Source organism: Mustela lutreola, chromosome 6 (assembly GCF_030435805.1).
Source record: "Mustela lutreola isolate mMusLut2 chromosome 6, mMusLut2.pri, whole genome shotgun sequence".
NCBI classification, from domain to species: domain Eukaryota; kingdom Metazoa; phylum Chordata; class Mammalia; order Carnivora; family Mustelidae; genus Mustela; species Mustela lutreola.
This window is the reverse complement of record NC_081295.1, coordinates 91,631,428-91,644,286: the sequence shown is the minus strand read 5'-3', so window position 1 is coordinate 91,644,286 and position 12,859 is coordinate 91,631,428. Positions and strand designations below refer to the sequence as shown.

The 12,859-nt window shown below is 40.5% G+C and overlaps 1 protein-coding gene and 1 pseudogene across 1 annotated transcript in view; one reads left to right on the top strand and one right to left on the bottom strand.

Moving 5' to 3' along the window:
• The window catches only part of CDC5L (cell division cycle 5 like), a 53,128-nt gene that overhangs the window by 32,043 nt on the left and 8,226 nt on the right, over positions 1 to 12,859 (bottom strand). The window contains exons 6-8 of the mRNA XM_059178128.1: positions 5,546 to 5,764; positions 2,735 to 2,879; positions 830 to 1,018 (exon numbers count right to left, since the gene is read on the bottom strand). Coding sequence (XP_059034111.1) covers positions 830 to 1,018; positions 2,735 to 2,879; positions 5,546 to 5,764 — 553 coding nt within the window. The remainder of the gene's footprint in view (positions 1 to 829; positions 1,019 to 2,734; positions 2,880 to 5,545; positions 5,765 to 12,859) is intronic.
• LOC131834043 (small ribosomal subunit protein uS8-like) lies at positions 7,238 to 7,638 on the top strand (annotated as a pseudogene).

Below are 12,859 nucleotides of genomic sequence, written 5' to 3'. Positions count from 1 at the left end.
AATAAATAAATAATTCTATTTCTGGCTATCAGAGAAGAGGAAATGAGATGTAAGAGTAATCAAGTGTTTTGTTAGGTTTATCTATTCTCTGACATATAAACTCCCTAAGAACACACAGAGCGTACACCTTATGTGTTTAGGACAGAGAGGGAAGGTACTGATGGCAGCCTGTCCCAAGCTAAGTACAGAAATCCAAGGAAGTTTAAAAAATCACTATTATAGGGGCGCCTGGGTGGCTCAGTGGGTTAAGGCCTCTGCCTGAATTCAGCTCAGGTCATGATCTCAGGGTCCTGGGATCAAGCCCCGCTTCGGGCTCTCTGCTCAGCGGGGAGCATGCTTCCTCCTCTCTGCCTGACTCTCTGCCTACTTGTGATCTCTGTCAAATAAATAAATCTTTTTCTAAAATAAATAAATAAATAAAAATCAATAAATAAAAATCACTATTACAACTCCTGAGACCAATACTGACTGTTAAATTTAAACAAAAACAACAACAAAAAACTACATACACTAGCTTTCTAGGATTGCTAGGCACTGTGAAATTTTAAAATGCTGTGCCTTATTAACAGATACTAAAGATTAATGAAGGAGGAAGAGCTGGCTGCGGGGGGGGGGTGGGGGAAACAACCCTATGAATTGATAAATGTGGAAATGAAACCACCTAATTAATCTGCTAATTTTGCTTCCCTAATAAAATCTCTAGAATCTATGCATTCAGGACTCAGTTTCAAACTGTTTACCCTTAAAGAAACCAAATCACACACCATTCTCCTTCTGACATTTTCAAGGATTACAGGTAAAAGGCTCACACTACTATAGGACAGCTTACCTGCAGAATTCTATCCTGGGAAGCTGGTGTGCGAGGTGTTCTAAGAGCAATGCTGTTGTTGGTGACATTGTACTCGGACAAAAGAGTACTGGAGGCAGAGTTCGTTATGCCAGATTCCTCAGCAGTCTGACGTGCAATTTCACTTGCTTGGCCTACTTTCACAACCTCCTGGAGTTCTGCATCTGAAATCTAAAAAGACACAGTTATCACCCATGCAGCAATTTTAGCCAGAGAGTAACACATTTTAAAACTCACACATTCCAAAAAGATGAACTGCTGAAGCTATGTGAGAAGTACACAGGGGTACTACTTTCTTAACTAACTGTCAATTTGAAAATTTCTATGATAAAATTTTTAAGTCTTTCCTACATAATATAGGGGAAAATTCCATATACAATATACTATCAAGCTGCAAAGTTTTATATTTCCATAACGAAATTCTTTCAAAACAACTAACATACTAATATACCAAGAATGTAAAAGATTCATGTTTTTATAAAACTGTCAGAGGGAGGGGCGGAATGAAAGCCAATTAAAAGAGTCTGGGACACCTGGGTGGCTCAATCAGTTAAGCAGGTGCCTGGGTCCTGGGATAGAGCCCCATTATCAGGGTCCTTGCTCAGCAGGGAGCCTGCTCCTCCCTCTCTGCCTGCTGCTTCCCCTGCTTGTGCCTGCTCTCTCCCTGACCCACTGTGTGCCAAATAAATAAAATCTTAAAAACAAATCAGAGTCCCCTGAGCCACAAGATCCTGGAGAAAAATCTAAAAGCGTTATCTTAGTAATTTTACAAAAATAAACATCCTAGAAAGCTAAGAAAAAAAAGTTATAGGCAAACTCTTAGTTTAAAAAGTATCCCTGGTTGGAATGGCAGCATCTGAGAAACTTATGTCAGTCACATTTATACCCAAGAATTTCATGTAGATGCAGCCAGCACATCAACTGGAGAAAGCTCTTCCATCCCCTTAGTTCCATCTCTCTGCTCCACTAAACCACCCAATTCTACGGTACTGTACAACTCAAAATAAAACTAGAGCTTATTCAAAACTCCCATAGTTTTGATCAACTATAATTAAGTCAAAGGAAGAGAGCCTGGATAAGCGGAATGAGGGTATGTTTCTTTCTCTCTTCTCCACAGCTCCCACATTAATTTTCACAGTGTTGTCCCAAAAAGAAAAGTATGACACAATAAGACAAACCCTAAAAGAAGCACCCTAGGCATGCCTGGGTGGCTACATGGTTAAGGACCTGACTCTTAATCTCAGCTCAGCTCTTCATCTAAGTGCCATGAGTTCAAGCCCAGTACTGGAGCCTACCTTAAAAAAGGGGTGAGGGGGGTGCCTGAGTGCCACAGCTGGTTAAGCCTCTGGCTCTTGGTTTCAGTTCAGGTCATGATCTCAGGGTTGTGAGAAAGAGCCCCATACTGGCCTCTGTGCTCAGTAGAGTCCGCTTGCCCCTCTACCTCCCACTCTGCCCCTCCACCTCCCACTCTGCCCCTCCCCCAACTCATGCTCATGCGAGCACATGTTCTCTTTCTCTCTCAAATAAATAAAATCTTTAAAAAGGAAAGCAGCCTAAAGTCCACAAAACCAAATATCACCTTTACACTAGTGAGCTACAATAAGAGTCCAGGAGTGCTAACCTCTTTGCAAATTGTTAAGACACTTACTTACTAAACCATCACAAGAACAGTTTAAGGCCTGATACAACAATTTGTACAGAAAAACTGTTACTTATTTATCATACTATATCACAAAGACTTATTTTTATGTGGTTCACCTCTTACACTGTGAACTTCTTAAGGGCACCCAATGCCTAAGAAAAACCTGGCACATAAACCCTCATACCTTACTAAATAAATAATAAAGATATGAGTTCACACAATGAAAAACTGCTTTAACAGATTACCTGAGGGGCAGGAAGTACTAGTTTGCTTCTCTTTTTGGTAAATTCAGAAACACCACTAGTCTGAAGAATGGCTGATGGTAAATCAGATTCTTTTTTCCTTTTTAAATGTTGCTTGTCTTTTTTTCTGTCTCTTCCTTCTTTTTCACTGTCATGAATCAAAGTAGGTAAGAGATTTTGTAAAGTTACATATAATCAATAACAGCAAAAGTCATATAAATACTCATACACTTATTAAACAAATTATTGAACCAAATAATCCCATTCCTAAGAAAATCAAAGATAAAAAGACAAAATCCAAATACATTAAGTTGTGCCCTATACCATCAGTTACCCACTATACTCGAGAGGAATGTGACTTAGAACTGAAACACAATTATTAAGAAAATAAGATATAGTACTGAGTAAATCAGGTACCAAACATTAAGCCTATACAAGACTATGATGATAAGCAAAATGTTACGTATAATTTCAAAACAAAAACAAAACTACTCCTACATCATAATACTCTTACAAAAGTACGTATATGCGCATACAAAAATGAAGGTTACAAGCATACAAAATGGGAATTAATTATATGAACAGGATGGGATTAAAACACTGAATTTTTAAATTTCTCTTTAAAACTGTTCTTTGGGGCACCTCGGTGGTATAGTGAGTTGAGCATCTGACTCTTGATTTCGGCTCAGGTCACGATCTCAGGGTTACAGGATCAAGCCCCGAGGAGGGCTCCACTCACTGTGGCGTCTGCTTGTCCCTCTCCCTTGGTTCCTGCTCTCACTCTCTCTCTCAATAAACAAAATCTTTAAAAATCTGTTCTTCGGGGTGCATTGCTGGCTCAGTAGATTAAAGCCTCTGCCTTCGGCTCAGGCCATGATTCCAGGGTCCTGGGATCGAGCCCCGCATCGGGCTCTCTGCTAAGCGGGGAGCCTGCTTCCCCCCTCTCTCTGCCTACTTGTGACCCCTGTCTGTCAAATAAATAAAGATCTGTTCTTCAATTGTTTGTTATGATTCTTTCTTTTTCATTATGATCCTTCTTTTTTTTTAAGATTTTATTTATTTATTTGACAGAGAGAGAAATCACAAGTAGGCAGAGAGGCAGGCAGAGAGAGAGGGGGAAGCAGCCTCCCCACTGAGCAGAGAGCCTGATGTGGGGCTTGATCCCAGGATCCTGAGATCATGACCCGAGCTGAAGGCAGAGGCCACTGAGCCACGCAGGTGCCCCTTTCACAAAAACTTTTAAAGGATATTTGCCCTGACAATTGGATACAAACATCAGGCTCAAGGCCACCTTTGAAAGCTCTAAGAATGCCGCTTCCCTGTCAACATGGTAGCCTCTTCCAGATGATCTGCTCCCACTTCAACCTCTTCATTTGCACAGGCTACCTAAAACAATGTCTTAATGTGGGAAATAAATATAATGGAGTACATCCAAGAAAATCCTGTTTTACAGTGCCTGACATCTGTCATTTAGTACCAATTCATGTCATCAAAAATGGAACGTCAGTGAGGTAGCAGAAAACTAAAACTCTCTGACAATCAGAAAAGCTTCTCCCTATAATATTCAGATGCAAGAATGAAGAAACCCTAAAAATCCCTAAAAATGGGAAAAATCCTGGGGGGTAGGAAAAGAATAAATGAAACAAAATGGGATTGGGTGGGAGACAAACCCTAAGAGATTCTTTTTTTTTTTTTTTTTTTTTTTTTTTTTTTTTTTTTTTTTTTTTTTTTTTTTTTAAAGATTTTATTTATTTATTTATTTGACAGAGAGAAATCACAATAGGCAGAGAGGCAGGCAGAGAGAGAGGAGGAGGAAGCAGGCTCCCTGCTGAGCAGAGAGCCTGATGCGGGACTCGATCCCAGGACTCTGAGATCATGACCTGAGCCGAAGGCAGCGGCTTAACCACTGAGCCACCCAGGCGCCCAGAGATTCTTAATCTCACAAAACAAACTGAGGAATGCTGGGGGGGAGGGGGTTCGGGAGAGGGTGGTAGAGTTATGGACACTGGGGAGGGTATGTGCTATGGAGAGTGCCGTGAAGTGTGTAAACCTGGCAATTCACAGACCTGTACCCCTGGGGCTAAAATACATTATATGTTTATAAATAAAATAAGAAATTTTTTTAAAAATGGGCAAAATCCTCTGCACCCTTAGACAATTTATAAATACACTTATCCCCATTAGTTAAAAAGATTTAGGTATGCATCAGTAACTTTCTTCTTTTAATTCGAAGAAAAACAAGTCAGAATTTTCACTAGAAAAGACAAAAAGAACCAGGCCAGACTTTGACAGATGCCTCAGGCCATTAGTAAAATAACTAACCCGTTCACAAATGTACATAAATGTTAAGATGGTGACTCAGTGAGCAGACAGTACACTAAGAGCCAAATGCTGACATTTCAAGAGAGCCAAAGAGCCTTCTGTGCCAAAAACATGACAGCAAGGGTCACTGGTTTTCTCAGGTGAACACAGTAAATAAATAAAAACACTATGTAGGCCACATTGTCCTGAACCATAAAAACTTGGCTCTGACAAGGACAATGCATGGCCCTCTGTAAAATTCCTACTGTACTTTTTCATTTTCTTTTTTTAAAAGATTTTATTTATTTATTTGACAGACAGAGATCACAAGTAGGCAGAGAGGCAGGCAGAGAGAGAGAGGAGGAAGCAGGCTCCCCGATGAGCAGAGAGCCTGATGTGGGGCTCGATCCCAGGACCCTGGGATCATGACCTGAGCTGAAGGCAGAGACTTAACCCACTGAACCACCCAGGCACCCTTACTTTTTCATTTTCAAAATCAGAAAGGCAACTTACGATCTTAGTTCCCCATCAAGATCCTGTTGTCTTAATTTTCTGAAATCTGCATCAAGAGCCTGGTAGTTTTCCTCAGAAGTATCGTAAAAACCAAGAGCAGGCTTTTTTTCAAATGGAATTTCAGCATTATAATCAACTCCTCTCTTCTTTTTTCTCTTCTTCTGAATTTCTATGCCAGCTGCTCGAAGTTCTCTTCTCTTCTGGAGGGCTGCAAGACGCCTGAAGAAAAAGACAAGATCACTTTGAAAATTACATACCATGGGGAAGGGATGGATCATCCTAAGAAAACTATTTGGTTATTTGGGGATGAAATATTTATTTAAATCCTCATCTGACACCATTACCAAAACACTGAAGACTGGAACCCTTTTGACTTAAAGGTTACACACACAAACAAAAAGAAAGCAAAAAGACAAACCAGAAGGAACTACGAGTAAATATGTGTGTCTGATCTCTGGACGGGAATGTATTCACCTGATATAAATTAAAGAGCAAAGATAAAGATCAACACCTTTCTATTTCTTTTTAAGATTTTAAGTAATATCTATACCCAACATGGGGCTTAAACTCACAACCCTGATATCGAGTTGCATATTCTACCAACTGAGCCAGGCAGCTGCCCCAATAGCTTTGAATTTCAAGTTTTGTATCTCTATAGCAGTATTTTTTTTTAAGATTTTATTTATTTATTTGAGAGAGAGAGAGAGGTCAGAAGCAGGCAGAGAGGCAGGCAGAGAGAGAGGAGGAAGCAGGCTCCCCCCTGAACAGAGAGCGCAATGTGGGGCTCAATCCCAGAACCCTGGGATCATGACCTGAGCAGAAGGCAGAGGCTTTAACCCACTGAGTCACCCAGGCGCCCCAGCACTATTTATTTTTAATCATGGAACAAAATTAACAGGAAAAAACATTTGCAATTAGTATTGGCAATGGTTGGGGCACCTGGGTGGTTCAGTGAGTTAAGCCTCTGCCTTCAGCTCAGATTGTGATCTCAGTGTCCTGGGGTCGAGCCCCACATCAGGTTCTCTGCTCAGCAGGGAGCCTGCCTCCCTCTCTCTCTCTCTGTCTCTCTCCCTACTTGTCATCTCTCTCTCTCTCTCTGTCAAATAAATAAATAAATAAATAAAATCTTTAAAAATATATATAAATATATATATATATATATAGGCAATGGTTAGACAGATATAAAGAATCTACGCAGGTTTTGTTTTTGTTTTTTTTTTAATGTAGCCTAAGGAGGAAAAAAAGCAGAAGGAAATAAATAGTTCACTAAGGAAAAAGATGCAAATAGCCAAAATGATAAAAGGTATACATAACTAAGAATCATAAATCAAATCAAGTACCAATTCTGCATAACTCATTAAATGTTCAGTTCTTTGTTTTAATGGCAAGTATGCAAAAAATGGACAGTCCATCCTGGTAATGGAAAGTAAACTGGTATAGCTCTCCCCAAAGAGAATTTGGAAATACACATTAAAACCCCTAAAGTTTCTCACCTTTTTTTTTTAACCCAAAAATTTCACTCCTCAGTCTTTAGCCTAAAAGAAATAAACACCATGAACAAGGCCTTAGCTATAAGACTTCACTGTGCACTGTTTATTAGCTAATAACTGGACACAATCTGAACATCCAGTAATAAGAAATTAGTTAAGAGGATTTACTGAGCTCTTTCTGCCATCTTTCTTTGCCACCATAATGGTGCACATGAATGTCCTGGCAGATGCTCTCAAGAGCATCAACAATGCTGAAAAGAGAGGCAAATGACAGGTTCTTATTAGACCGTGCTCTGACGTCATCGTCCGGTTTCTCACTGTGATGATGGAAGCACGGTTACATTGACGAATCTGAAATCACTGATGATTACAGAGCAGGGAAGATTGTTGTGAACCTCAGAGGCAGGTTGAACAAGTGTGGAGTGATCAGCCCCAGATTTTGATGTACAGCTGAAAGATCTAGAAAAATGGCAGAATAACCTGCTCCCATACTGCCAGATTAGTTTCACTGTACTGACAACCTCAGCTGGCATCATGGACCGTGGAGAAGCAAAACGAAAACACAGAGGAGGGAAAATCCTGGGATTCTTTTTCTAGGGATATAATACACACATGCAAATAAAATGCCTCAGTGAACCAAAAAAAAAAAAAGAATTTACTGCATAGCTGTAAGATAGGTTATTATATAGGTTATCTGCATAACCTTTAAAAAAACCTATAAATCTACTCTGCCACAGAAATTTTCAAACATACTGGTGTGTCAAAAATGTTACCAAGTTCACATATTACAGAGCAACATGTAAAAAGTACATGCGTATCTATCAGTGAACATATGCATATAAGATACAAAACACGTCCACCAAAATATTAACAGTAATAATCACTAAAAGTTGGAATTTTGGGACACCTGGGTGGCTCAGTCGGTTAAGCCGCCACATTCGGCTCAGGTCATGATCCTGGGGTCCTGGGATCGAGTCCCGCATCGGCTCCTTGACCAGCGGGAAGCTTGCTTCTCTCTCTGCCTCTGCGGGCCACTGTGCCCGCCTGTGCTCTCTCTCTGACAAATAAATAAATAAAATCTTTTAAAAATGAATAAAAAAATAAAAGTTGGAATTTTATTTCACCTTTACTTTTTTGTACTTTCCCATGACACTATAATTTTAATGATTTAATGATGAGAAAAGTTATCTACAATTATCAATGGGAGAAATCAGTATGCAGAGCCTCGTGCTGGAAGCCACTCCTATATACTGACAAAAATAAGAAAAAAACGTTTAAAAGTCTTTTGAAAGGAAAAATATTTAAGTCTCTGGAAAGGATCCTAAGGAGATACAGTACATGAAGAAACATTTATTCAAGAAAATCTAAAAGAGGATTTCAACTACCCCCAGGGTGATATTAGTCTTTACTTTCTAACTGATTAAGTTATTTTTTCCAACTTATCTCTTAACTCAGGAAAAGACCCTGGAAGCAAAGCAACCCCTGATGGGAACAGAAACTACCCCCTCGAGCAATAAGGACTACCCGAGCCAGCGAGACGCTGCATGACTGACTCTAAGACAGTGACTGACCTGCCCATGCTGCCCATGGGTAGCATGCAGGTACCCACTGACCTTTGTTCCAAAAAACCTGGAAATATTTTTGGCACTTTGGAGACAGTCTCTGAGATGCTAGTCCATGGTCTCCCCGGTGGTGGCCTCATCGAAATACTTTTCTTGTTCCATCACCAGTTGTCTCTGCATTTGGATTTGGTCGCAGCGAGTGGCGGAACCTGGTAGGTTTGGGACACGCGTAGCCGGGTGCTCTTCCCCCGCTGCGCCCTGGCTACCAATCTAGTAAAACTCGATTTAAAAAAAGTAAGAGTCTGTGGCAGCTGAATTAAGACCCACTTTCTCTTCTCTCACCCCCTCTCAGCTCTGGGAGATAGAAATGCTATTCCACGCTGATGCAGCCAAACACACAGGGTTCTCTTCCCGCTCCAGTTCCCAATAGGCGGGCTTTCATTCGAGCAGGGACAGAACATCACCAAGTCCCATCCTGCCTTCCAAAAACCTGTTGTAGAGGATAAATTCCAACAAGAGTTGCGCTGACCCAGGACGACTTCCTTCTTCTGCCCAGTCAGAGGCTCTATTTTAGGGCACAATGCTCCTAAGAATACTGGAGCTCCAGTAAATAGTCCTTGCCCCAGCCTGTGAGATGAGGCTTCCACAGTAGGAGAAGCAAGCCATGGAGACCTGCAGCTGCTGCCCACACAAAGCATCCAGCTCCTATGGCAGTATGTCACTGAGAGCCCAGGGGTAGAACAGAGAACTCCAAATCTCCCCCCAAAAGAAACTGACTTCATTTGTCAGAGTATGGAGAAAATGTTCACGCCTAAGCGCACCCTCAAAAACAGTGGAACATGTGAGAGGTAACTGAGGAGTTTGGTAGATTCACTGAAGATACAGGCTAAACTACAGGCCCACTAGTTTCCCAGAGAGAACCAAGGAAGAGAAAAATCGAAGGGCCTTCCTAGGGTCAGAACAAATAGCAAACACTGACCTCTGAAACTATCCCTTCAAAGGAGCCCAAATTTAACTGCATCAGTTTGTTGGGAAATTTATGCCCCACGACATTGCTGAAAACAATACAGCAATCAGTGGGCAATTAACAGAGTTTAAAAGATGGGTATAGCCAGGGAAAAAGATGTCAAAGAAGTATGGTAAAAACCGTATCATCCCTGGGGTGCCTGGGTGGCTCAGTGGGTTAAAGCCTCTGCCTTCAGCTCAGATCATGATCCCAGGGTCCTGGAATCAAGCCCCCATCGGCCTCTCTGGTCAGCGGGGAGCCTGCTTCCTCCTCTCTCTCTCTGCCTGCCTTTCTGCCTACTTATGATTTCTGTCAAATAAATAAATAAATAATCTTTTTTTTTTTTTAAAGATTTTATTTATTTATTTGACAGACAGAGATCACAAGTAGGCAGAGAGGCAGGCAGAGAGAGAGAGAGAGAGAGAGGGAAGCAGGCTTCCCGCGGAGCAGAGAGCCCGATGCGGTGCTCGATCCCAGGACCCTGAGATCATGACCCGAGCCGAAGGCAGCAGCCCAAACCACTGAGCCACCCAGGCGCCCCAATAAATAATCTTTGAAAAAAAAAAAAAACCTGTATCATCCCAGGATGACTGTGGGCATACCCATGACTATACCCCCCCATAAGGAGCAACATCAGAGGCTTGACATTTCTGAGGGGAGGGAAGGAAAGACACTTCGCTAAACAAACAAATAATAGTAAGTTAGGGGTGGGGAGAACACAGTACCCAAAATTGCTACAATATACCATTTAAAGTGTCCAGTTCCCAACAAAAAAAATTTGAGACCTGCAAAGAAACAGGAAAGAATGACCCATACACCAGAAAAAAAATCTGGCAACAGAAACTGCCAATGCGAACAACCAGATCATCAGATTTTACTAAATCTGACATCAACAGAGCCATTTAGGTTCAAAAAACAAAAGGAAACTGATTAAAAAAAAAAAACCAAAGGAGGGAAAGATGAAAATATTGCCATCAAAGAGAAAACCGTTAAACAGAATTACTTAAAAGAACCAAATATAAAATGTGGACTTGTAAAGTATAAAGCTAAAAAGAAAACTTCACTAGAGGGGCAACAGTAGGTATGAACCAACAGAAGAAATTATGAATTTACTGCTCAGCAAGGAGCCTGCTTCCCTCTCTCTCTCTCTCTGCCTGCCTCTCTGCCTACTTGTCATCTCTGTCAAATAAATAAATAAAATCTTAAAAAAAAAAAAAAAGAGGTGCCTGGGTGGCTCAATGGGTTAAGCCTCTGCCTTCGGCTCAGGTCAGGATCTCAGAGTACCAGGATCTAGCCCCGCCTCTCTCTGACTGCCTCTCTGCCTACTTGTGATCTCTCTCTGTGTCAAATAAATAAATAAAATCTTTAAAAAAAAAAAAAAAACAGGAACAGTAACAGAGCCTCACAGAAATATGGAGCATCATTAAGTGCACCAACATATGCACAACACCAATACCAAAAAAGAGAGAAAAAGAAGAATAAAATATGCAAAAACATAATGGCTGAAAATTCCCCAAATTTACTGAACCTATACACCCAGAACGATCAGCAAACTCCAACTCAGACAAACACAAGGGAGCGCCAACAGAAACATCGTGCTAAAAATGCTAAAAGCCAAGGACGAGGAGTAAATCTTGAAAGCAGCAAGAGAAAGATGATTTCATGGCTTACAATGAACTCCAGTAAGATTACCAAAACCTCTCAACAAAACAGCATCTATAATATGACCTGATTTTAGACAAATGTTACTGTGTGTGTATGTACACGTAAATGTAGCTCTGCATTGAAAGAAAGATTGCAAGGATACATTTACAAAGTAATTTTATTCTTTAAATACAGGAAATAAAGACTTCAAATGACATCAGAAAATCTTTACAATATAAAGCTAAGTGAATAAAACCAAGCTTCAGCATTATATCAACCATTCCCCAAAGAGAAAATAGTACAACACAGGAGAAAAAGTGTATTACTTTCATAATCAATAAAAAGCTTTAAAACAGGGCACCGGGGTGGCTCAGTGGGTTAAGCCGCTGCCTTCGGCTCAGGTCATGATCTCAGGGTCCTGGGATCAAGTCCCACATCGGGCTCTCTGCTCAGCAGGGAGCCTGCTTCCCTCTCTCTCTCTCTCTGCCTGCCTCTCTGTCTACTTGTGATCTCTCTCTCTCTGTCAAATAAATAAATAAATAAAATCTTTAAAAAAAAAAAAAGGGCTTTAAAACAGACCTGTAATTTAGCATTAAAGGAAATAGGCCTGCAATGTATTTTGCATACAAATCAATCTATTTTAAGATATATGTACAACACAGGTTATTAAGATGTATAAATTATACAAAAAATCTATGAGACAGTATAAAATAAATTTCAATCTGCAAAACAGTATTTAAAGCAAGCGATACCAGTTACACTCAGAGAGAAGGATCCTTGGTCCAATCTCCATGGTTAAAAGGCTCAAAATATTCGGTCTCCAAACACCAATGGCAAAAATGAAAACATGAATTTTTTTCAACTCTACTCACATAACTTAACCTTCAATAGTGTATAAAAGAGAAAAATGACTAAAACTGGGCAGAAAACTGAGCATCTCCTCTTAGTTTGTTTACTGTTCCAGGCAGTCATACCCCTTTACATAACTATTTTGGTCTAGTTTGGCCAGCTATGCCAACAAGCATCCTCAGGCATGAAAGAATCCTCCATCACAGGATCTGGAACTCTGAAGTCATTACCAGGGAAACCATCAACACCATGCTAGTCATCAAGTCAAGAAGCACTTCCCAGTGTGGGGACCAAAAAAGGCAGCTGTGCAGGCTGAGAAGGTTACGCCAATGCCTGAATTCCAAAAGCTAGTAAGCTTTTTTACAATTAAGATTTTCCCTTTATCCACTTCATCTTGGTTTCTGGGCCATTAGAAATTATGTCAATCATAGATCTAACCAAAAGGAAAAAGGAAGGGGAAAGTGGAGAAAACCTTGAACACACGGCAATACTTAATTCCACTCACTTTTTAAATGAAAATTTCTATGAGAGCCTGAAAATTTGGTTCAAGGCTCATTAACTCCTTCTACATTCAGCCAGGTTTCCTATTTCACAGCCAGTGCCTGCACAACACTAATCAAGAAGATTAAGTGGCAGTCATGCAAAAAGTCACATAGCCTTGTGCATCCTCTAGCCATCTGACTTCAAGATGGCTATAACAAATGAAGCTCTCCTATGGTAACAGAACAAATTAACATATCAAGTGACTATCTGGGCATTACCT